General features: G+C 42.7%; 1 protein-coding gene across 4 annotated transcripts; it reads left to right on the top strand.

Annotated features, from left to right (window-relative positions):
- The first annotated feature begins 237 nt into the window (after positions 1 to 237).
- LOC307032795 (receptor-type tyrosine-protein phosphatase-like N) lies at positions 238 to 23892 on the top strand. 4 transcript variants are annotated; one of them, XM_079671059.1, is made up of 22 exons: positions 238 to 448; positions 4236 to 4286; positions 6743 to 6853; positions 7364 to 7466; positions 8905 to 9061; positions 9365 to 9800; positions 10961 to 11104; positions 11805 to 11839; positions 11925 to 12043; positions 12460 to 12533; positions 12619 to 12656; positions 15011 to 15220; positions 15652 to 15939; positions 17038 to 17185; positions 18530 to 18603; positions 18875 to 18952; positions 19415 to 19534; positions 20487 to 20653; positions 22143 to 22196; positions 22407 to 22471; positions 22812 to 22885; positions 22978 to 23892. In XM_079671059.1, the coding sequence occupies exons 1-22, from the start codon at positions 370 to 372 to the stop codon at positions 23047 to 23049; spliced, it is 2697 nt and encodes an 898-aa protein (XP_079527185.1). In that variant the 5' UTR covers positions 238 to 369; the 3' UTR covers positions 23050 to 23892. The 4 variants fall into 4 exon arrangements, with proteins under 4 accessions (XP_079527185.1, XP_079527184.1, XP_079527183.1 ...); XM_079671058.1 differs by having other exon boundaries at positions 9362 to 9800; XM_079671057.1 differs by having other exon boundaries at positions 9359 to 9800.
- Positions 23893 to 24382: the final 490 nt, after the last annotated feature.

The raw sequence follows: 24382 nt of genomic DNA, 5'->3' as shown, positions 1-24382 counted from the left end.
ATTGTATTACTATTTTTCACTTAAGTTCAATAGAGTTCTGTCTTCCACCATTCTCATTATTTTATTAGCTTTTATTTCCTTCATAGCTGTGAATGTGGTGCCTCCTGTGGTCCTTTTCCTAACAACACATCTCACTCTTCATTTCTCTCTCTCTCTCTCTCACACACACACACACACACACACACACACACACACACACACTATAGCTGTAGTCCTTCAGTATTTCTTGCAGTGTGGCACCTCCTCTGGTCCTTTTCCTAACAACACGTCTCTCTCTCTCTCACACACACACGCACGCACACACCCTCCGTCCCTCCCTCCCTCTCCATCAGACATGGGGAGCTGGTGAACGTGCAGGCTGGGTGTACCATGAGGTCTCCGCGTCTCCTGGCGGCTCTCTGCCTGCTTCTCACCGCCTCCTGTCGGCTCTGCTCGGCCTCCAGACACGGTAAGAGGCTCCAGAGATCCGCAGGCTGATGGAGAATGATTCTCTTATGTCTGATTTTAATGAAGTCTCCGCGAGCAGGCTGCAGGGCGGCGCGTAAATCACGACACCTGCGATGGGAAGTAGTTATCCGCGAGTTTGGAGCGAGCTTAACGCACGTTATGTTCCTGCTTTTATCTTATTTATATCATTACGTTGTAAAAACTGTGAGATTATGGATGCATTTATTTCAATAAGCTGCGGAATTTGTGGAAAATGTAGGCTTTAAGTTATTCGATCCACCCATAATGTTGTTCCTAAACTCGAGTCCTGATGCTAATGGACATTGTGGCTATGATGTTTAATAATACGGATGTTAATTGCGACCATGTGCAGCACATACATAGATATTGAGATGGATGTAACGTGGGGAACTTGATGCTATATGTGTTGCATTTCTTTAAATAAGCTGCAGGATTTGTGTAAAATATGTGCTTCAAGTTATTCGATCCAGCCATAATGTTGTTACTAAACTCGAGTCCTGATGCTAATCACACAGAGACATATCATATTTCTATGAGAGGGATGTTAATTGCGATGTATGACCACTAGCAGCACACAGATATTGAGATGGATGTAAGGTGGGCAACTTGATGCTATATGTGTTGCATTTCCTGCACAGCTCATGTGCGTCACTGACCGAGGGTCTGCTCCGATGAATCATGTTGTTGAGTCTGCAACAAACAAAAACAAGAAGAAAAAGAAAGCAAACAGCAGGAGAGAGAGAGGGACATGCTGAGTCTGCAAGGAGCCAATATAAGATCATAAAAGAGAAAGATAATCCATGAGATGCAGCTGGGAGCGACCACATGAAAAGGCCTATTTTTTAAATAGTTTTAATACAAATATCACAGCAAAATCAGTATTAAATAAGAATTGATAAAACTCGTTATTTATAATATTCAGACTGTAAGAAACGTCGCAAAAATACTTTTGATACAAGATAAATGATAGAAAACACCCTCATACTCATCTATCGCACATGTTGTCTCAGACTTAGCCAAAAGCTTTAGGGGCCCCACCCTGACCCCTAAGCCCCCTGAGACACTTCAATAAATACAATCATATATGTACTTGGACATTTTTAAATGCCAGTAAATAAACTAAATCTTAGGAATATTTTAGCATCACTTTAAGGTTTGCTAGCGGGTTGTAATACAAACATGGGTATATGGTTATTTTATACTTGGTTTTAATGTTGTTATGGTAAAAGCTCCAGAAACAGTCTATTTATACGGCTTGTTAGCATTATTTCCTGCAGCTAATATCAGGATGAATAACACAGGCAGGGCACATGTCATGGATAATATCATTTAGAGTGTTTGTGTTTAAGACACAGTTAGATTAAAAGAAAGAAAAATACAGAAAAGCTTTTGAAACCGTTTCAGCACCACGGACAGCAACCAGTCTGACGCCACAGCCAGGCATGCTCTGATTGGTTGGTTGTGATTGGTCAACCGCTTAGAGATGTCACGGCGTTTCACGTCCAATTTGTTAGCCAATAGAAGCGCTAGTTACATAGTGATGTCACTATGTCCCGGAAACAAAGGAATCCAATGGAGGCGTTTTTTCTTTAAAAAGGCTCCACAACAAAATAAAAAGCAGCTGATCACTGTAGTTTTTATTTACATAAACAGGAGGAAATAGAGATTTTGCTGAGGACTATTTTTATTGATGGATTAATATCCACTTGTTCTTTGAAAAGGCTTAACATTAAAAACAGCTGATAACTGTAGTTTTTATTTAAATAAACAGAAAGAAATATAGCATCCGTTGGGCACTCTTTTTTTATCGGCGGATTAATATGCATTTGGTGCTCTTGTGATATTAGTGACCGTAGGAAGGTGTGTGTAGGCGTCCAAAAAAAGCAGATGATGAGTTTTTAACATAATAAGAATGATCCTTTATTCCCTTTATGCAGTGAGCTCCAATCGAAGTGATCAGTGTGTGATAACGTGTATAACTGGCTGTCACTCAGCTCAACACCACGCAGGTCTGATTATATTCTGCGGCCTGTCTGACTCACCCCAGCTTAAAAAACCTCCGTCAGCCCACAGATCACACACACGCACACGCACGCACGCACACGCACAAATGACTGGATGCAATCTGGCTCACAGTTAATGGACGGCAAACGGCTCTGCTGGTGATCATGAGTCAGACTCATTTTCTTAATTTAACCTCTTCCATGTTTTCAAGGAAGTATTTAGATTCATTGACTGCAGTAAAAGCACCAATGCATGAATGGCAAATACTCAAATAGAAGTTAAAATCATGCATTCAAATTATTTTTAATATTTAGGTTCTTTTTTTCTTACCTTTTTTGTACTATTTTGGCTATTTTGACCTTTTGGTACCTCAACAGCTCTGTTTAATCTTTAGAGGTGCGTTATAATGAACATTATCATGTGTTAATGATGCCACATGTTAATATGAAAAGTAACTAAAGCTGTGGATGAAATGTAATGGAGTAAAATGAATGATATCCCTCTGAAACAAAGTGGAGAAGAAGTTGCATAAAAGGGAAAAACAGAGCTACAGGAAACACTGAGTGGAAGTTTCCAAATGGTGTTAATTTGTTCCTAAAAGCCAAATGTGTTCTCCTGTAGCATCTTACTCTGGGTCAGGATGTGACTCGTCTTAAAGCTACAGCACTTTTTTGATCGCCAGCCTGAAGGTGTGTTCGACTCAGAGGCTCTACTCTCCTCATGTTCAGGTCTCCATGCTCCAAAAAGCTCTTTATTTAGCTTTGCAGACCATTGACATGCACTAAAACATATATAACACACTGCAGGAAAGGGAAAGCTAAGTACCTCATAGTTGTACTTAAGTAATTGAGTCCTGACTCAAACCTTTGATGGAGATTCAGAGTCTGCATTAAAGGTGGAGAGATATTCTAAAACAGAGATTTTCTCCGTCCACATGATGATTAATCAGTGTCCTCCGCCCACACACACCTCCCCTCTCATGTCCCCTCGTTGTGTGTTTCCAGGAGAGTGTGTGTGTTTCCTCAGCCTGTCCTAATGTCACTGTTATACCACACATCATTACCGACCAATCAGGAGAGAGGGTGGTGTAATTGACTGTCTAACGAGCAGATCTGTAGAAGTGACAGAAATGACTTGATTTGTAGGAGATGTTTTTCCCTTTTAATCGTTGCTCACAGTAACATTTTAGGGACGAGGTGTTTGTACAGGACGAGGTGTACAGGACGAGGTGAATTATAAACATAACAATTTGATGAAAACACAACGCAAACAACAGGAAACACACAGAACGGAGCGGCTTCACATCTGCTGCCATTTACAGCCTCGCTACAGATTAGGACCTGTGAGAAGGTCAACTGTAACACACACATACACACGCGCACACACACACACAAGCACGCATGCACGCACGCACGCACACACACATATTTTCCCATCACTAAGCAACACATCGTTGTCCCATAAAAACCTAATTTGAATGCAAGCATAAAACATGTTATCTCATGACATCTCTTTTCAAATATCCACCTATTTCTGCTTTTAATCCGACAAAATGTTGTTGTTTAAAATTCTGTAAAATATAAAACTCATATATTCAGTGACATGCACATTCATGAACCCGCCTACTATTTATAAAAAGAGCCAAATAATGAGACATTTAGCTGGAAAATCAGGCGGAAAACCTGCAAAAGTGTGATGTTAGAGGAGGCTTGTGTTCAATGAATGTTTCTCAGTGACATGTTGTATTTCTTTTGTGTCTGCAGGGTGTTTGTTTGAAAAGAAGCTCTGTCCGAGAGACCAGCTGTGCAACGATGGTGAGTGTTCGTCCTTCAGAAACTCCAGTTTTTCTCCAACCTTCGATAAACATGAAACCAGGGACAGAGGGGCATCTGGTTGCATTCACATCAGTTCATTTGCAAAGTAACAAAACTCTTTTCTGATTGGCCGCAGGGCGTTCAATGAAAGCCCTTTGATGACGCATCTTCATCAACATTTTAAATCATCATTCCCTGCTGAGTCCGACGATAAGGATTCTGCTATTTTAACTTTCTTTGCCTTGGAAAGCTTTGATAGCAATGAAGAAACAGGTGCAGCAGGGCTTTGAGTTGCATGCAAATAATGAATGCATGTGAAAGAGAGAACACACACAGATACAACACACAAGGACACATGTGACGTCCTTTATCCTCTCTAGTTTATTCCATTACTACAGAGATCAAGGACAAAACGGATATTCAGTACAAAAGACGTCTAATGCTTTCTGAATTCAAAGTAGCATGACCTTTCAAAATAAAGCTTGCTCTTAGACCTCGATGGAAACATTTTAAAAGAGACTTTTGATCTGAACAGTGGGACTGTAAGGAGGTCTAACAAGTCATATCATACACTTCTCTCTCTTCACACATCATGAAGCCAAATCAAAACTTCTCAGGTACTCTCATCTGCAACGCTAATGCTCCCCCCCCCCCCCCAGTGGGAAGCTGGTATTCACGGTACCTTGAATGCAGCGTGACGAGAATAACAAAAAATCGACCAATAGCGAGCGATCGCAGAACGCTCCAGCTGCAGAGACACGCTCCAGGAAGTGTGACGTGTCTCCTGTCCGTCAAACGCTCCTCTGTGATCCTCCGTGTGCTTCCTGCCTAATCAAACATGAGGAGGATGTCATTACAAGTGTGTGTGTGTGTGTGTGTGTGTGTGTGTGTGTGTGTGTGTGTGTGTGTGTGTGTGTGTGTGTGTGTGTGTGTGTGTGTGTGTGTGTGTGTGTGTGTGTGTGTGTGTGTGTGTGTGTGTGTGTGTGTGTGTGTGTGTGTGTGTGTGTGTGTGTGTGTGTGTGTGTGTGTGTGTGTGTGTGTGTCAGCCCTCGGAGACTGAAGCTGAATTATTGATGCCGGGTGTTTCTCGGAAGTGCATGTGGTGAAATGTAGGAATGACAGTGTGTGGGGGAAAGAGGGAGTAACAGGTTGCTTTTTAGGACGCTGTTCAAAACAAACTCAAAGCCTTTTCTAGCCTGAAACCTCCTTAATGTGTGAGCAAAATAAACATTTTCCAGACATAATATAAAATAATATACATTTTTGGTTGAGAAACATCTGTCTTCAACCTCTGGAATAATGAATCTAATTACATTTTGCATGCAAGAAATGGCCCGTTTCATGTCCTTAAACGTCTGTAATGTCCATTTAATCCATGGGATATTTAAGTAGAATTAAGTTAGTTGTAGACTGTGTTAAAGAAATTAAATGTAGTGAGTTTCAACAACTCAAACAAACTCCAGACTGAATAACAAATACTGTTATATCGAGCAAAAGAAATGCTTTGAACAGAAATCTATGACAATATATGATGTTTCAGCAGACGTAGCTAATGCATTTCAGTGTGTGTTCAGTCTGAGCTGATATCTGAGATTCCGAGTGTGTGTGGGTGGGTGGGTGGGTAAAGCGTCTAGTTTTCTGTACGAGGTTTCGCCACGGCGGCAGGAAGGTTGAGGGTTTCGGAGTGAAAGAGACAAAAGAGTGAGAAAAGAGCGAGAGTGCAACGTAAACAAGGTCTCCCTCCGTCAGACGCTCTCAGCCAATCGCACCCCTTCCTCGCCGTCTCCATGACAACAGTGACATCACTTGCCTGACGACTGTGTGTCTCCCTTGTGTGTGTGTGTGTGTGTGTTTGATGAGAGATGAACAGAGACAGAGGTGATGACTCACCACAGCCCACTCTCTCACTTTCGCACACACACACACACACACACACACACACACACACACACACACACACACACACACACACACACACACACACACACACACACACACACACACACACACACACACACACACACACACACACACACACACACACACACACACACACACACACACACACACACACACACACACACACACACACACACACAGGATATTTAGTCGTATGTGTAACACCCCATATATTACCTTCAGCAGTTCCTGGTCCATCTGGTGGTAAATAGCCGTGCAGCTGGCCGGCTCTATTTTGATTGGTCGAGCTCTTAGAGACGTCCCGCCCCTTATCACCCACAATACCTCGGATCGCTAGCCAATACGAGCGCCAGTGTTTCATAGTGATGTCACTGTGATGTTGTGCTGTGACAGACAGTAGCGGACGTGTTGTTGTTTTTATATTGTCTCAAGTGTTCCAGAGTGATGTCACCATGTTCCAGAGTGATGTCACCATGTTCCAGAGTGATGTCACCATGTTCCAGACATGTTGTTTTCATCACTCTCTCTCTGTGCAGACGGTTTGTTCGGACGGTGCCGGGCCCCTCACCAGGAGCCCGTCCAGTACCAGGTGTCCGTGTCCGCCCTGCACAAACTGCAGCAAGTCCTCAAAGACCTGATGGGCCAGGGTGAGGCCATTTTAATAATACACTTTATATATATACTATATATAATTTATATAGCACCTCTCATGCCTGACGCAGCGCACAGTGCTTTACAGAACAAATGAGGAACATAATTAAAAACAAGGTATAACGAAACAGAAAAAGTTATATCACTGGACCATAAAACAAGAACAGAGATACTACTCAAATAACAACGTATACCTCAGTGGTTTGTGGTGCAGGTAACTATTATACTACTACATAATCTAATGTGTTAACATATAACACCTGATGGGGCAAGGTGAGTCCATTTGAAACGTCATGAATCATTGGTGTGTGTGTGTGTGTGTGTGTGTGTGTGTGTGTGTGTGTGTGTGTGTGTGTGTGTGTGTGTGTGTGTGTGTGTGTGTGTGTGTGTGTGTGTGTGTGTGTGTGTGTGTGTGTGTGTGTGTGTGTGTGTGTGTGTGTGTGTGTGTGTGTGTGTGTGTGTGTGTGTGTGTGTGTGTGTGTGTGTGTGTGTGTGTGTGTGTGCAGGTCTGACCTGGAAGGACGATGTGACGCAGGAGATCATCGGCAGCGAGCTGAGTCGCCTTCCCACCGTCTCCTCCTCTAACCCTCAGGAGAATTCACTAAAACTGTAAGAAAACTTTATTGAAAACGGTACTTTATCACAGACTTCCAGATGTGTTGCTCTGTTAGTTCTAAGTCCTGACCTATGTGTTGCTCTGTTAGTTCTAAGTCCTGACCTATGTGTTGCTCTGTTAGTTCTAAGTCCTGACCTATGTGTTGCTCTGTTAGCTCTAAGTCCTGACCTATGTGTTGCTCTGTTAGTTCTAAGTCCTGACCTTTGTGTTGCTCTGTTAGTTCTAAGTCCTGACCTTTGTGTTGCTCTGTTAGTTCTAAGTCCTGATCTACGTGTTGCTCTGTTAGTTCTAAGTCCTGACCTTTGTGTTGCTCTGTTAGTTCTAAGTCCTGATCTACGTGTTGCTCTGTTAGTTCTAAGTCCTGACCTTTGTGTTGCTCTGTTAGTTCTAAGTCCTGACCTATGTGTTGCTCTGTTAGTTCTAAGTCCTGACCTTTGTGTTGCTCTGTTAGCTCTAAGTCCTGACCTATGTGTTGCTCTGTTAGTTCTAAGTCCTGACCTTTGTGTTGCTCTGTTCGTTCTAAGTCCTGACCTTTGTGTTGCTCTGTTAGTTCTAAGTCCTGACCTATGTGTTGCTCTGTTAGTTCTAAGTCCTGACCTTTGTGTTGCTCTGTTAGTTCTAAGTCCTGACCTATGTGTTGCTCTGTTAGTTCTAAGTCCTGATCTACGTGTTGCTCTGTTAGTTCTAAGTCCTGACCTTTGTGTTGCTCTGTTAGTTCTAAGTCCTGATCTACGTGTTGCTCTGTTCGTTCTAAGTCCTGACCTATGTGTTGCTCTGTTAGTTCTAAGTCCTGACCTATGTGTTGCTCTGTTCGTTCTAAGTCCTGACCTATGTGTTGCTCTGTTAGTTCTAAGTCCTGACCTATGTGTTGCTCTGTTCGTTCTAAGTCCTGACCTTTGTGTTGCTCTGTTAGTTCTAAGTCCTGACCTATGTGTTGCTCTGTTAGTTCTAAGTCCTGACCTTTGTGTTGCTCTGTTCGTTCTAAGTCCTGACCTTAGTGTTGCTCTGTTAGTTCTAAGTCCTGACCTATGTGTTGCTCTGTTAGCTCTAAGTCCTGACCTTTGTGTTGCTCTGTTCGTTCTAAGTCCTGACCTTAGTGTTGCTCTGTTCGTTCTAAGTCCTGACCTTAGTGTTGCTCTGTTCGTTCTAAGTCCTGACCTTAGTGTTGCTCTGTTAGTTCTAAGTCCTGACCTATGTGTTGCTCTGTTAGCTCTAAGTCCTGACCTATGTGTTGCTCTGTTCGCTCTAAGTCCTGACCTATGTGTTGCTCTGTTAGCTCTAAGTCCTGACCGATGTGTTGCTCTGTTAGTTCTAAGTCCTGACCTATGTGTTACTCTGTTAGCTCTAAGTCCTGACCGATGTGTTGCTCTGTTGGAGGAGCCTGTGACTTCAGATGCTGAGGCGATAAAGCCTTGAATCTTTTCTCCGCAGGGTGTCCAGGCTCCCGGGCCCCGTGCAGCCGAGGGTCCAGGAGGACCTCGCTGACCCCGAGATGATGCAGCAGTACGTGGACTACATGATCCTGGAGCCCCCCCGATCTTCCGTGCACATGCAGAGGCCCCCGCCGGACCCCTACACCTTCCAGAAGGTGGGGAAAACTTCTGATCCTCTACTGCAGGGGGGTCAAACTCAAGCCCCCCGACCTCATTTGATGTGGCGCCGCAAGAGCTTGCAAAGAATATAATATACAGTGTGTGTGTGTGTGTGTGTGTGTGTGTGTGTGTGTGTGTGTGTGTGTGTGTGTGTGTGTGTGTGTGTGTGTGTGTGTGTGTGTGTGTGTGTGTGTGTGTGTGTGTGTGTGTGTGTGTGTGTGTGTGTGTGTGTGTGTGTGTGTGTGTGTGTGTGTGTGTGTGTGTGTGTGTGTGTGTGTGTGTGTGTGTTGCAGCAGCAGCAGCAGCAGTACGGCTACCAGGAGGAAGACGAGCGCTCCCTGAATTCTCTGGATGAAGATCGGCCCCGCGCCTCCTCCTCCTCTCGCTCCAGAAACTCTCTGGAATCAGACGGGCAGCTCCTCCAAAACCTCCTCTCCTTTTACCTCACCTCCCCTTCCTCTTCCTCCTCTTCCTCATCCTCCTCCTCCTCTTCCTCCCCTGTGCAGCCTCTCTCCCGCCAGAGAGGAGCTACAGGACTTCCCTCTTCTCTCTCCTCCTCGTCCTTCTTCCCGGAGCTGGACTTCCCGCTGGATTACGGCGAGGACTACATTTCCCAGGTGTCCCAGCTCAGCACGAAGCAGCAGAAGAACCAGGGGAAGGAGGGAGAGAAGAAGAAGCAGCAGGAGGGAGAGAAGAAGAAGCAGGAGGAGTATGACGCCCTGTCAGGACTGGATGGTGAGAGAGGAGACAACAAATATGTGAATTCAAGAAATCATCTTTCAAAGTCACATTTTGGAGATATGAGAAAACAGTTATAAGAGCATCGACTTCTCGCACAATTTAGACTTACTTTATACCTCTACTACTTTTACATACAGGTAACTATTGTACTACTGCATACTATAATGTGTTAACGTATTATTATATAAAGAAGACTTGATCCCCAGACTCAGGTTAAAGATGTAATATGTAGTTGAATAAGTTATCACATCTTTAACTTACAGTAAAGAAATGACAAGTCCCGCAAAAGTGCATCAAAACATGAACCAGAAATATATTATTGTCAAAGAGAAATTCACAGAGCAAGTGTTCGATTACCCTACTCTCAAAAAGTTTAATTCTTCCAAATGAATAAATAGATTGTCACCGTGTGTCACCGTGTGTCACCGTGTGTCACTGTGTGTTTGTGTGTTTCTGTGTTTTTTGTGTATCACCGTGTGTTTGTGTGTTTCTGTGTGTCACCGTGTGTTTGTGTGTTTCTGTGTGTCTTTGTGTGTTTGTGTGTGTCTGTGTGTCTTTGTGTGTTTGTGTGTGTCACCGTGTGTTTCTGTGTGTTTCTGTGTGTTTCTGTGTGTTTCTGTGTTTGTGTGTGTCACCATGTGTTTGTGTGTCACTGTGTGTTTGTGTGTTTGTGTGTGTCACCGTGTGTTTGTGTGTTTGTGTGTGTCACCATGTGTTTGTGTATCACCGTGTGTTTGTGTGTTTCTGTGTGTCACCGTGTGTTTGTGTGTTTCTGTGTGTCACCGTGTGTTTGTGTGTTTGTGTGTGTCACCATGTGTTTGTGTGTCACTGTGTGTTTGTGTGTTTGTGTGTTTGTGTGTTTGTGTGTTTGTGTGTGTCACCATGTGTTTGTGTGTCACCGTGTGTTTGTGTGTTTGTGTGTGTCACCATGTGTTTGTGTATCACCGTGTGTTTGTGTGTTTCTGTGTGTCACTGTGTGTTTGTGTGTGTCACCATGTGTTTGTGTGTTTCTGTGTGTCACCGTGTGTTTGTGTGTGTCACCATGTGTTTGTGTGTCACTGTGTGTTTGTGTGTTTGTGTGTGTCACCGTGTGTTTCTGTGTGTCACTGTGTGTCACTGTGTCTAACCCTAACCCATGTTACCGTGTGTTTCAGGGCGCTCTCTGCAGAGGCTGGCGCTGCTCCTGGATCACTACGGGCTGGATGTGAAGGATCTATCCCCCGATCAGAGGGAGGACCTGCCGGCCGCTCTGAAGCAGCTGCAGCTGAAGAGCTCCTTCAGCAGCACGCTCACCAAAGGTCTCTCTGAACTCTTTATTCATATAACTCACTTTTTACTGCAGCATGCAACCATTCAAAAAACACCGTCAGTTAATACCTACAACATTCTGACTTTTTCTAAAAATCTCAAAAGTCAGACTTTTTCTAAAAACTCTGACTTTTTCTCAAAATTCTAACTTTTTCTCAACAATTGTGACTTTTTCTCTGGAGGAATAGAAAGCAGTATTCAATGTTTACTTCAGATTAGCTCCACGTCAGAAATGATCATGCTTGTCATATGTCTCTCTCCATAGAGGCTGAATCATCATGTTAATCACATAGCTATCATATGCCTCAAACAGTCCTGATGCTCTTCTAGGTAATCACACATCCTGTCATGTTCTCAGCTACAGTTGATACCTCTGTTAGCATGTGTACTTTGAGGTGCATTAAATACCTGCATGCTTTTGCATTTTAAACTCTATAACCAGTGCCTCCGTTTCCATGCACAAACTGATGACCTGATTCTGGTCTCTTCTGAAATGAAAGTCGTTGCATTTTATTATTAGAGTTATTATTAGTGTGAGTGATACTGAACCTGATTTAATCAATCACATGTTTGCATGATATTTAGATCCAATTGATCCAGGAGTTGCATTTAAAATGATGTCAATATACATTTACATATCATTTGTCTGGCTTTGTTGATGATTATATTGTGCTTTTCTTTCCTTTTCAGATACATACGGGAACGATGCTGCTGCAGGAAAGAAGGTGAGCATGAAATCTATAAAAAGAACAATCAAAGTATGGAATAGCTTTGTTAAAAACCTGCTGATGCATTGAATGTCTTCCTCAGGTCAAAGAGGGTGCAATGGCGTACAAGTCTGCTCCACCTTCCTCCAACAAATCCCCACAACCTGAAGCAGAGCAGAAGGTCTCGCTCCCCCCGGAGGCCGCACACGTGGAGAAGGAGGGGTACGTTACTAACACACGTCTCTGTGTGTGTGTGTGTGTGTGTGTGTGTGTGTGTGTGTGTGTGTGTGTGTGTGTGTGTGTGTGTGTGTGTGTGTGTGTGTGTGTGTGTGTGTGTGTGTGTGTGTGTGTGTGTGTGTGTGTGTGTGTGTGTGTGTGTGTGTGTGTGTGTGTGTGTGTGTGTGTGTGTGTGTGTGTGTGTGTGTGTGTGTCAAATGTGATAAGCTAAAATAAATCCACTTATTTTGGTCTGTAATTCAGCTTATGCTCGTCTTCACAGAATAATAACACAAAATAAGTGTAATTTATTTCATAGTAGCATACTGTAAGAAAAGTTACAAACAGACTAAACATCAGAAAACTGTTGCTTTAAATATTAATTTATAACTCTGTTTTGTCGTTGTGTTCTTCCTCCTCAGTGCGGTGGCACCCGCGCTCTCCTTCAGGATCCGACCCAAAAACCTGACGGCTGAAGACGGGGCGGAGAAATCAGGTGAGTCCTCTGATGTGGTTTTCACACAATTATTAACATAAAAACAAACTTTATAGTCACTGTTTTTTGTATTTGATTCCTGCAGTGGCAGAGAAGCACCTTCTGCAGAGCGGAGCGGGAGAGGTGGGTACCTGAGGGAGGATATTGGAAAAGAGAAAGAGGGATTAGAGAGGGATGAAGACTCAATTAAATCAGATTGCCTTGGGGATACACGGAGGAAATGAGAGTATATAATATAAGTAATAATATGATATAATCCAAGTGAATCTGATGTCTAAATATTATAATATTAGTATCAATACTTGAGTCATTAACCACCAATGACAATTAAAAAACATATCATTAATTTATTTATATTAATAATTTGTTTTCAAAGGTGTCAGAAAGTTGCAATTAATTACAGTAATTGAATAAAAGTACTTTAAAGGGGACCTATTATGCAAAATGCACTTTGTGATGTCTTTTCTACATCACCATGTGTCCCCGGTGTGTCCCCGGTGTGTCCCTGGTGTGTCCCCGGTGTGTCCCCGGTGTCTCGGGGAACTCACGCAGCGTCAGAAAATAAAACCTTCTCTTTTCCTCCGTACCCAAATCTTTAAAAATGGGGAACAACGGAGCTGATCCAGATGTGCGTCCGATATGACGTCATATCTGAAATGTGGACCCACGGCCCTATCAGAAAGTTGCTATCAGAAACAATGCCCGACTGTTTTGGACGTAATATGGTCGGTGTTAACGTTAGCATCGCTAACACTCAGAGCTAACCTGTACTGGAGAGCATGTGTGTGAAGAAGCAGGAAGTAAAAAGGAACTCACCTTGTGGTATAACCGGCAAGAGAGAAAGCCTTTGAGCTCCATACTGTTTCAGAGATAATCCTTGATAATCCATGATATGGCGTTTCATCACGGCAGTATTTAGTTTAGACAGTAGCTGCCGGCATACTTGTTAACCCTCCCGATTTCATTGCCCTCTCCCTGTTTCCTCCCGGGGTCATATTTCTCCCGCATTTCTCCCGATTTCTGACAAAATCAGATTTACTCAGGACTGTTTCCACTCTGACTTTAATACAGCTACACCATTGTTTGGTTTCCATGGTAACACGTCTCTTTAGTAGCGCGCGCAACTGAAAGTCTGAAAGGATGAGGCAGATAGTCAAAGAAAACTGAACAAGAACCGACAACTACTCTACTCTCTGCTCACTCCTTTCCTGCCCACACATATGCTCCATCAAGGATAAAGCTTTTTACCCCAAATCAGCACTTTAGAAACAGGAAGTGAAATAGAGGAATATGAGGCATGGCTAGAATGGGTGATCTGTTTGGTGTTTTGAGCAAAACACTTCATAGACATGTTTTTTATATATTTGTATATATCTGAGACCTATCATGCTATGGCCTGAAAATAGCATGATAGGTGCCCTTTAAGTTAAACAAAATCATGATATTCGTCTTTTAAACTGAAAAATACGTTTTATAGACTTTTATTTTGAAAATCCATCCCGGCAGTTTGTTTTCATTCGGTCTGACTTCACTCTCCTGATATCTGAGTCCATGTGAGTGCAGCTGGGAGTCAGGAGGAGTCGTGTGGGTGAGTGAAAACATTAGAAAAAGACGTATTAAGTGTTATTATCATAGGAGCACAGTTTATTTATTTTGCAGTTCTAAAAGTCTGATATCCTAAAAGAAATATAATTTAATAATCATTTTTTTGTGTAATTTATTGAGATTTAATGTGCTTTTTATTAATTATTTCATAAAGATAGTGTCTGGAATATTCTAATAAGGGACATTTTGATGCTTAGTTCTACTTTTATTGCATGTAGTAATTATTATTGAGCATTTTATTTTCTCTATGACCAAAATCAACCATTATATTTTGTATAATGATATTTATATCATTTGTGCAGCTCTTATCTGTTATTGTGACAGCTTTGGCAGACATATTGACGTGTATTCATCTTTTACAAGTTAAATGATCTGTCTTTTGGCTCCATAAATTAGAGATACAACTCTACTTGTGTAAATGCAAATATAAGGTTATTTAAAAAGTTGAAGCGATGAACCACATGTAGCGCAGTCATCCATTTTCCTCTGTTACACACACACTGATCCCCATCGGGGCCCCTTTATAATAGCAGGTACCACACACACATACACACACACACACACACACACACACACACACACACACACACACACACACACACACACACACACACACACACACACACACACACACACACACACACACACACACACACACAGCGCCTCACATTCCTGAGACCCACAGAGAGGAAGGAGGAGGTCCGAAAGGTCAAGAGAGACAATTCTTCGAGGAGGGAGGATAGTTTGGGGTCACCAGGAGAAAGGGGGGGGAGAGAGGAGGAGGAGGAGCTTCTCCTCCTTCATAATTCCTCTTACTGTCTATACACATTAGTCCACCTGTTTTAAAAATCCTCCATTTAATGTACTTCCAGAGCGATGATGGAATGGCGTTGCCCCTGTTGACCCGGGTTAAGCCCCGCCCCTCCTCCGGCTGGGTGTTCTCCACGCTGGTTGCCATGGCGATCATCGGCAGCATCCTGGTGGCGGGCATGACGATCGCCTGTCTGAGGAATCACGCCCACCGCCTGGCAGCCAGGAAGCTGGGCCTGGAGGGGGGCAGCTTCACCCACCAGGAGTACCAGGTGAAGAGAACTACAAACATGTCCGCCTGCAACACTCAGAAACAGAACTCTTTTTAGACAGGAGGGAAGAACTACAAACATGTCCGCCTGCAACACTCAAAGGCCGTGTCTCAATGTCGAGGTGGCTTGCTTGGTAGCATATATGCTGGACATTTAAACAGTGATTTGGCGCCACTCTATGACCGAGCATGCTTGAAATAGTGGCTCTGGAGCAGCTTTACTCGACATTGAGAAACGGCCAAAAACAGAGCTCTTTTTAGAAAGGAGGGAAGAACTACAAACATGTCCACCAGGAAAAACTCAGAAACAGAGCTCCTTTTGAGACACATTGAGATTTAGGGTTCTCAAGGCTTACACGGCATTTAATTTCTGCATTTAAAAATAATGATAAGATATAAAAAGTGATGAAGCATCTATACCTGAATCACCAGGACCTGTGTCGCCAGCACATGTCCTCCAAAGGAGCCTTCGGACGCCTGGAGGCCGCCGCACTGGGAGCAGTGGGAGGAACCAGTGGAGGAGGAGCCAGTGGAGGAGGAGGAGGAGGAGCTGCAGGTGGAGGAGCATCAGCAGGAGGAGGTGGAGACTCCAGAGTGAGCAGCGTCTCCTCCCAGTTCAGCGATGGAGCTCAGCCCAGTCCGAGCTCCATCAGCAGCGCGTCATGGTGTGAAGAGCCGGCACAGGCCAACATGGACATCTCCACCGGACACATGATACTGGTTGGTACACTTTATACTGGTTAGTGCTCATGATACTGGTTAGTGCACATCATACTGGTTAGTACACATTATACTGGTTAGTACACATCATACTGGTTAGTGCACATCATACTGGTCAGTACACATCATACTGGTTAGTGCACATTATACTGGTTAGTACACATCATACTGGTTAGTGCACATTATACTGGTTAGTGCACATTATACTGGTCAGTAAAAATCATACTGGTCAGTACACATTATACTGGTCAGTACACATCATACTGGTTAGTACACATCATACTGGTTAGTGCACATCATACTGGTCAGTACACATCATACTGGTTAGTGCACATTATACTGGTTAGTGCACATTATACTGGTCAGTAAAAATCATACTGGTCAGTACACATCATACTGGTTAGGGCACATTATACTGGTTAGTGCACATCATACTGGTTAGTACACATTATACTGGTTAGTACACATTATACTGGTTAGTGCACATTATACAGGTTAGTGCACATTATACTGGTTAGTACACATCATACTGGTTAGTGCACATTATACTGGTCAGTAAACATCATATTGGTCAGTACACATCATATTGGTCAGTACACATTATACTGGTCAGTACACATCATACTGGTTAGTGCACATCATACTGGTTAGTACACATTATACTGGTCAGTACACATCATACTGGTTAGTGCTCATGATACTGGTCAGTACACATTATACTGGTCAGTACACATCATACTGGTTAGTACACATTATACTGGTTAGTGCTCATGATACTGGTTAGTACACATTACACTGGTCAGTACACATCATACTGGTTAGTACACATTGTACTGGTCAGTACACATCATACTGGTCAGTACACATTATACTGGTCAGCTCTTGAGGCATGCACAGGTCTAATCAGTGTGTGTGTGTGTGTGTGTGTGTGTGTGTGTGTGTGTGTGTGTGTGTGTGTGTGTGTGTGTGTGTGTGTGTGTGTGTGTGTGTGTGTGTGTGTGTGTGTGTGTGTGTGTGTGTGTGTGTGTGTGTGTGTGTGTGTGTGTGTGTGTGTGTGTGTGTGTGTGTGTGTGTGTGTGTGTGTGTGACGCCCCCCAGGCCTACATGGAGGACCACCTGAGGAACAAGGACCGTCTGATGAAGGAGTGGGAGGCTCTGTGCAGCTACACCGCCGAGCCCAGCGCCGTCTCCATCGCCCAGAGCGACGCCAACGCCAAGAAGAACCGCTGCGCCCAGTCTGCCCCCTGTGAGTGAACAGAGAGACAAATCCACTTCCTCATGTCTCTCCTACATCAACATGTGTCCCCTCTTCTTCATGTCTCTCCTACATCAACATGTGTCCCCTCTTCTCCATGTCTCTTCTACATCAACATGTGTCCCCTCTTCTCCATGTATCTTCTACATCAACGTGTGTCCCCTCTTCTCCATGTCTCTTCTACATCAACATGTGTCCCCTCTTCTTCGTGTCTCTTCTACATCAACATGTGTCCCCTCTTCTTCATGTCTCTTCTACATCAACATGTGTCCCCTCTTCTCCATGTCTCTTCTACATCAACATGTGTCCCCTCTTCTTCGTTTCTCTTCTACATCAACATGTGTCCCCTCTTCTACATCAACGTGTGTCCCCTCTTCTCCATGTCTCTTCTACATCAACATGTGTCCCCTCTTCTCCATGTCTCTTCTACATCAACATGTGTCCCCTCTTCTACACCAACATGTGTCCCCTCTTCTCCATGTCTCTTCTACATCAACATGTGTCCCCTCTTCTTTGTGTCTCTTCTACATCAACATGTGTCCCCTCTTCTCCATGTCTCTTCTACATCAACATGTGTCCCCTCTTCTTTGTGTCTCTTCTACATCAACATGTGTCCCCTCTTCTACATCAACATGTGTCCCCTCTTCTCCATGTCTCTTCTACATCAACATGTGTCCCCTCTTCTTTGTGTCTCTTCTACATCAACATGTGTCCCCTCTTCTACACCAACATGTGTCCCCTCAGTGGAAAGAGACTCTGAAAGTTTCAGGAACAAAGATTCTCTCTCTTTTTGATCCATTTCTATAAAAACCTGTCTGAAAATGAGCTGATCAGATTTTGGCCACTTGATGATGTCATAACGATGTGTTGTCTTGTGTAACCATTAGCCAATCAGCAACCAAGGTAACCCCCCCCCCCCAACACACCTTATCACCTGAGTCTCCTCCTAGAGCACCATTGAGTTGTTTGTAACCAAATGTCTCTCACAGGGGCGTGGGGAGGGGCTCCTTATTTTCATCATACAGAGAATCAGCACTTTTGAAACAGGGCTGAAACAGAGGGGATTATGGGTAATACTGCAATGATCTGTTTGGTGTTTCAGCCAATCAGAGACAGGCTCTGGATATGTCTGAGACCTTTGATATAGTGATGAAAAACAGGATAATAGGAGACCTTTAAGAGATACATTTATTTATTTGTATTTAACCAGATAAAAGCATTGAGATACAATCTCATTTTCAATGCTGACCTGGCCAAGAAGGCAGCAACGTTACACATAACACATGACACAAACTGGGGGGTGTTGAAGGGTTAAATGTGCCTGTGTTCCTGCAGATGATCACTCCAGGGTGAAGCTGAAGGCGGAGGTCAACCCTTCTCGATCTGACTACATCAACGCCAGCACCATCGTACGTATGAATACCAAATGTCGTAGTAGTATTTTAATTGAGATGTTTACATTTTGTATTGTTTATTTAAACTCTTTTAATTTCTCTAATGTACAGTGCCTTGTCTTTTTATGATGCTGCAACACAAACATTTCCCATATTGGGATCCATAAAGTACTTCTTATCTTCTCGTCTTATCATATTTCAAAAATGTTTTCAAAAGTCACCGTATGTCTTAAAAAACGTCACGAAAGTTGCATTTTATCTGACCTTTGTAACCGCTCCACTTCAGATTGAGCACGACCCCCGGATGCCAGCTTACATCGCCACCCAGGGCCCGCTGTCACACACCATCTCCGACTTCTGGCAGGTGAGAGGCCATCACTCATGTATCATTTATATTATTATACTTATTACATTTTCCACATATTAGTGCAGTGTCAGCCCAAACTGAGGGGTGTCTTATCTTTGGTTAACCGTCATGCATTTGTTCGGAGCCACAACCTTCCAGTAATATTTCCTGCAGGTTTTTTAAAGCTACAGTTCCTTTAATATATATATATAATTTATCCCTAAACTTGTCATACACTGAAACATTTAAACATGTACATCATGCACTTGAGATGTGACCTAAAGACTTATACAGGAGAAGTACTGTGTGTGTGTGTGTGTGTGTGTGTGTGTGTGTGTGTGTGTGTGTGTGTGTGTGTGTGTGTGTGTGTGTGTGTGTGTGTGTGTGTGTGTGTGTGTGTGTGTGTGTGTGTGTGTGTGTGTGTGTGTGTGTGTGTGTGTGTGTGTGTGTGTGTGTGTGTGTGTGTGTGTGTGTGTTTAGATGGTGTGGGAGAACGGCTGCACTGTGATCGTGATGATGAGCGCTCTGGTTGAAGACGGGGAGAAACAGTGTGACCGCTACTGGCCTGATGAGGGCTCGTCCCTCTACCACATCTACGAGGTGAGTGTGTGAGGCAGAAATGGCAAAAGTACACACATCCTTTACTCAGGTAGAAGTACAGATACTCATGTTTAAAAATACTGACTAAACTTCTTAACTCAAGTGAAAGTAAAAACTTTGAAATGTACTTCAGTAAAAAGTACCCATAACTAGCAGCTGTTTTAAAGAGTACCTGACCTCCCTTTATATTAATAGAACAATAATGTCATTGTTAGCTAATGAATGTTTCCATGGTGACCAACGGCAACATGACAACGTTTCCATTGGTCCCTCTTCTTTAGAGAAGACCAGGAAATGATGGATACACGGATCGTGTTCAAATCAATAGGCACGCAATGACTCTAAATAATAATGATCACGCCACCAAACACACATTCAGACTAAAGGAACCAGCCTGTTTGGGAAATGAGAGAAGTAGAAAGTACAGGTATTTGAGTTCAACATGTAAGAAGTAGAAAGTACAGGTATTTGTGTTCAAAATGTAAGAAGTAGAAAGTACAGGTATTTGTGTTCAACATGTAAGAAGTAGAAAGTACAGGTATTTGTGTTCAACATGTAAGAAGTAGAAAGTACAGGTATTTGAGTTCAACATGTAAGAAGTAGAAAGTACAGGTATTTGAGTTCAACATGTAAGAAGTAGAAAGTACAAGTATTTGGGTTCAACATGTAAGAAGTAGAAAGTACAGGTATTTGAGTTCAACATGTAAGAAGTAGAAAGTACAGGTATTTGTGTTCAACATGTAAGAAGTAGAAAGTACAAGTATTTGGGTTCAACATGTAAGAAGTAGAAAGTACAGGTATTTGTGTTCAAATGGAAGAAGTAGAAAGTACAGGTATTTGAGTTCAACATGTAAGAAGTAATAAGTAGTGGAGTAAAGTACTGATACCAGATACCTTAAGTACAGTAACAAAGTATTTGTCCTCCACTACTTGTCTGATGGTGTTTCTCCAGGTGAACTTGGTGTCGGAGCACATCTGGTGTAACGACTTCCTGGTGCGGAGCTTCTACCTGAAGAACGTCCAGACGCAGGAGACCCGGACCCTCACTCAATTCCACTTCCTCAGCTGGCCGGCGCAGGGCATCCCCCCCGCCACCCGCCCGCTGCTCGACTTCCGCAGGTACCGCCTCCACAAACTAACCTGAGACATCCCGTAATCTGGTACAAAAGCATGCAGACTGACGGAAGAAGCAGCTGCATTACTCAAAGATTCAAGTCATGTGCTCAGCAGCAGCTACAGTGTAGAAATGGAAATGAAATTCGTCTGACCTGAGCTCCTCCAACAATGCAACATATATAATAAAATACAGAATAAAAAGTAGTGCAAAAAGTCTATATACATGTAAATAGAATATGATATGTACAAGAACAGAATATGAAAGTAATAATGTACATTAAGACGCAATTAAATACGGTATATTGCGGTTTTAATATCAATAAATGAAGACCCTTAACCAGTAACTGCCAATAAAATAACCTGTAAAGCTGCCGGAGGGTTTTAAATTTTAGATACAGAAATATTGCTGCAACAAAAACTACATTATTTTGCAGCTAAACTCATATTGAAATACTTTTACTTAAATTACTGTAATGAAATCAAACGTAAAGGACTCCTATTCCACACAAGATAGGAGTCTATTGTGGCTCAAAGTGAGAATCTAAACTGATTTCAATGTGGGGAAAGTGATTAAAAACTGGGGGAAATCATCTTAAAAGAAAGCAAAGTCATGCATTATGAAACACGAGGAATTTACCATGAAAATAAATACGGTTCCACTTTATTTCTAAGTTGGGAAACCAACCTAAAGCAGGAGTAACGTTGTTCAGAATTACAATGGAAATGTGTCCAAAAGCGTCCAGAAGGTTTGAGTATTTATTAAAGAAAGGTGTCAACAAGAGGGTTAAAAACACGACGCAGAAACCAAAGTGTTTCCTCCCACCCTCCCTTACTCTACCCCCCCTCCCTCTCCCCCTCCCTGTGCGATGGAGGTCAGCGGCTGGTTAAACTTGAACATATCTGTCTGTGTCATTCTTGTGGTTTGCAGCTAGTTTGTGTCTCCAGTTGCATAGTCACAAAAATGATCATGGACTGATGTGGCTGCAGCAGGAGGTCCATCGCCGAAAAACACTTTTTATTGACTATTTATCAAAACCTGAGGACTTAACGAAGCTAAGCAAGTCAGTTGTCAGTAATGCGTGCGTGTATGGGGGCGTGGAGATGTGGACAAATCGTACTTTTTATTTTAAGACAGAAGAGACTTTAGTAGTCAAACACTGAGGCAGAAAAAAGTCCTCATATTTATGTATTATCTCCTAAACCTACAATATAGAGGTTGTCCGTCCCTGGAGCTTACTACTTAGGGTTTTAATTTAAATATACATAATTAACAGTTTGATATATAAACATAGATGCTAGGTAAATTATGAAACTGCCATAGAAGTAAAGTAAAGTGGTTCTGTGCATGTTTTGGATACTGCAATGATCTCAGGTATATTTTAAGAATGCATAATGTACCTAGCATCCATGTTTATATGGAATAGTTAATGCACCAGCTTAAATAGGTAAATATCTTTTATTTGTTTAAATTGCTGTGCTTTCCTCTCTTCAGGAAGGTGAATAAGTGCTACAGAGGACGGTCCTGCCCCATCATCGTGCACTGCAGGTACATCCTGAATTATCCATCAACAACATGGATCAATAGAAACTAAGTAAGACGTTTAATTTAGTGATAAACTCAAATGATGGAGATAAATGGAGTGCGTTGATATGGCATCGTAGTACCACACGAGTCCACTGGGTAGCAGCAATAACATCGTTAACGACTTTTTGCAATCAGATTATTAATTATTTTTATTATATATTGTTTGAAAAGTGACGGGATAGGCCGGACTGGGACGTACATCCTGATCGACATGGTTCTCAATCGCATGGCTAAAGGTGAGCTTTATTGATATCACGCACTTCTCCTGATTTAGATCAAAAACACGTTCATTATCAACGATCAATATCGATCTGCAGAATCAAGATCTAAGACCATTGTAGTTTGCTTTGGAAGATGAAACAAAAAGTGTGTGTGTGTGTGTGTGTGTGTGTGTGTGTGTGTGTGTGTGTGTGTGTGTGTGTGTGTGTGTGTGTGTGTGTGTGTGTGTGTGTGTGTGTGTGTGTGTGTGTGTGTGTGTGTGTGTGTGTGTGTGTGTGTGTGTGTGTGTGTGTGTGTGTGTGTGTGTGTGTGTGTGTGTGTGTGTGTGTGTGTGTGTGTGTGTGTGTGTTACTGCAGGTGTGAAAGAGATCGACATCGCTGCGACTCTGGAGCACGTCCGGGACCAGAGGCCGGGGATGGTCCGCACCAAGGTCAGAGTTTGTCACGTAAACAAGGAAACAGGAAATATACAAAACAAAGGCTCGTTTTAAGGGTGAATTATTTCTCCTTATTCTGTGTGCAGGATCAGTTTGAGTTTGCACTGACGGCGGTCGCTGAGGAGGTCAACGCCATCCTCAAAGCTCTGCCTCAGTGACGCCCTCCTCTTCCTCCTCTTCCTCCTCCTCTCCACCATGATGATTCTCACGATGAAGAACGACGCTGTGCTTCTCCGTCCGCCCGCCTGGTGTCAAAAAACATCTTACTTTTGGGACGGCTTTAAAGTCAGAAAGGCTGTGTCTGATTGCTATACGTTTGTGGCACAGAGGTGATGTGTTCAGGGACAGGAGTGTTGCGTTTAATGCTAATATAAAAGCAAAAATAATTGAGATATTTAAAAAAGAGGTTAAAAAAATAAGCATGGTGTCTTATTCTTTCAGCAAAAGAGGACCGTGTTAAATTAACAAAGGATAAAGCTGCCAGAAACTGAAAGAAATAAAACCAAGTTATCCAAAGAGATGTCTTTCCCAGCTTTGTCTTTGCAGGATATAATTAAAAGTACTAAATGCAAACAGCCACCCTGAATGCAACCTCTGCGCCGGGTGAATGTGATATTTAAACATCAGGAATCCAGATGTGTTTCCTGTCGGGTCGTCGTGTCTCAGAGAGGAAGTAGAGATGGCTTCAAAGCAGGTGGGAAGGATGGAAAGGTGTGTAAAAGGAGGACGTGTGATTGTTTACCTGCTCTCTCTGTAGCTCCCCTCCCTTCCTCACACACCTGCAGAAAATACCAACACACTGCGTCCCCGTGTGTGTGTGTGTGTGTGTGTGTATGCGGATCGTTCTGCGTCACTGGATATATTGTTGTTTACCTCATGCAAGTCAAAAAATAAATAAAAAAAATAAAAAATAAATGCTATTCTCTGAAAAAACAGAAAAGCTTATTTTGTATCTGTGAGACCTTGAATAAATATGTTGGTGTTGAAGTGCTGCAATCGCTCGCCTGCCTTCTGTGTCTTTCTGCTCTTTAAAACCCTGACTGAACAATAGCAAAAAGTGTATCTCGAGCCGGTTTCTCAAACTTACCTACCCCACCTTTAAGTATTTGACCTTTGACTTGATATATCATATTTATGTTCCCAATATTTATGATTTCAAAGTATATTTTATTGAGATATCTTGTTTTGTTCTTCTCTCAGATCAAAATCACTTTGCTGCCATCTAGTGCAACGTTACTGTAAGGCCCCCGGTTCTTATTTTACAACATCTGTTTAAGCTATCCTAAAACAGTCAGTAAGTGTTTTGTTTTTTTAAAACTATATTGACATAGTCAAAAGGTCCTTTTGTTTAGCCTCACAATGCTATTGGGTAGTAAATGTGTTTATAGGTCCTGCCCTCTGGCCATACACTCACACAACTTCCAAATCTTCAAACAAGCAACACCTCTTTGTTTTATTCGACTGGATTTGTCAGATTCAAGTGAGTAAAAT

This window comes from Notothenia rossii, assembly GCF_949606895.1.
Source record: "Notothenia rossii genome assembly, chromosome: 3".
In the NCBI taxonomy this organism is placed as follows: domain Eukaryota; kingdom Metazoa; phylum Chordata; class Actinopteri; order Perciformes; family Nototheniidae; genus Notothenia; species Notothenia rossii.
The sequence above is the reverse complement of the archived record's forward strand: the minus strand, read 5'-3'. Positions and strand labels throughout refer to the sequence as shown.

Excerpts from the sequence above, each read along its gene's own strand:
- LOC307032795 (XM_079671056.1), top strand. The coding sequence starts at position 370 with ATGAGGTCTCCGCGTCTCCTGGCGGCTCTCTGCCTGCTTCTCACCGCC. Across the intron at positions 7,467-8,904 it reads CAGGAGAATTCACTAAAACT|GGTGTCCAGGCTCCCGGGCC; the intron begins GTAAGAAAACTT and ends TTTTCTCCGCAG. Across the intron at positions 15,221-15,651 it reads TCACCCACCAGGAGTACCAG|GACCTGTGTCGCCAGCACAT; the intron begins GTGAAGAGAACT and ends CTGAATCACCAG.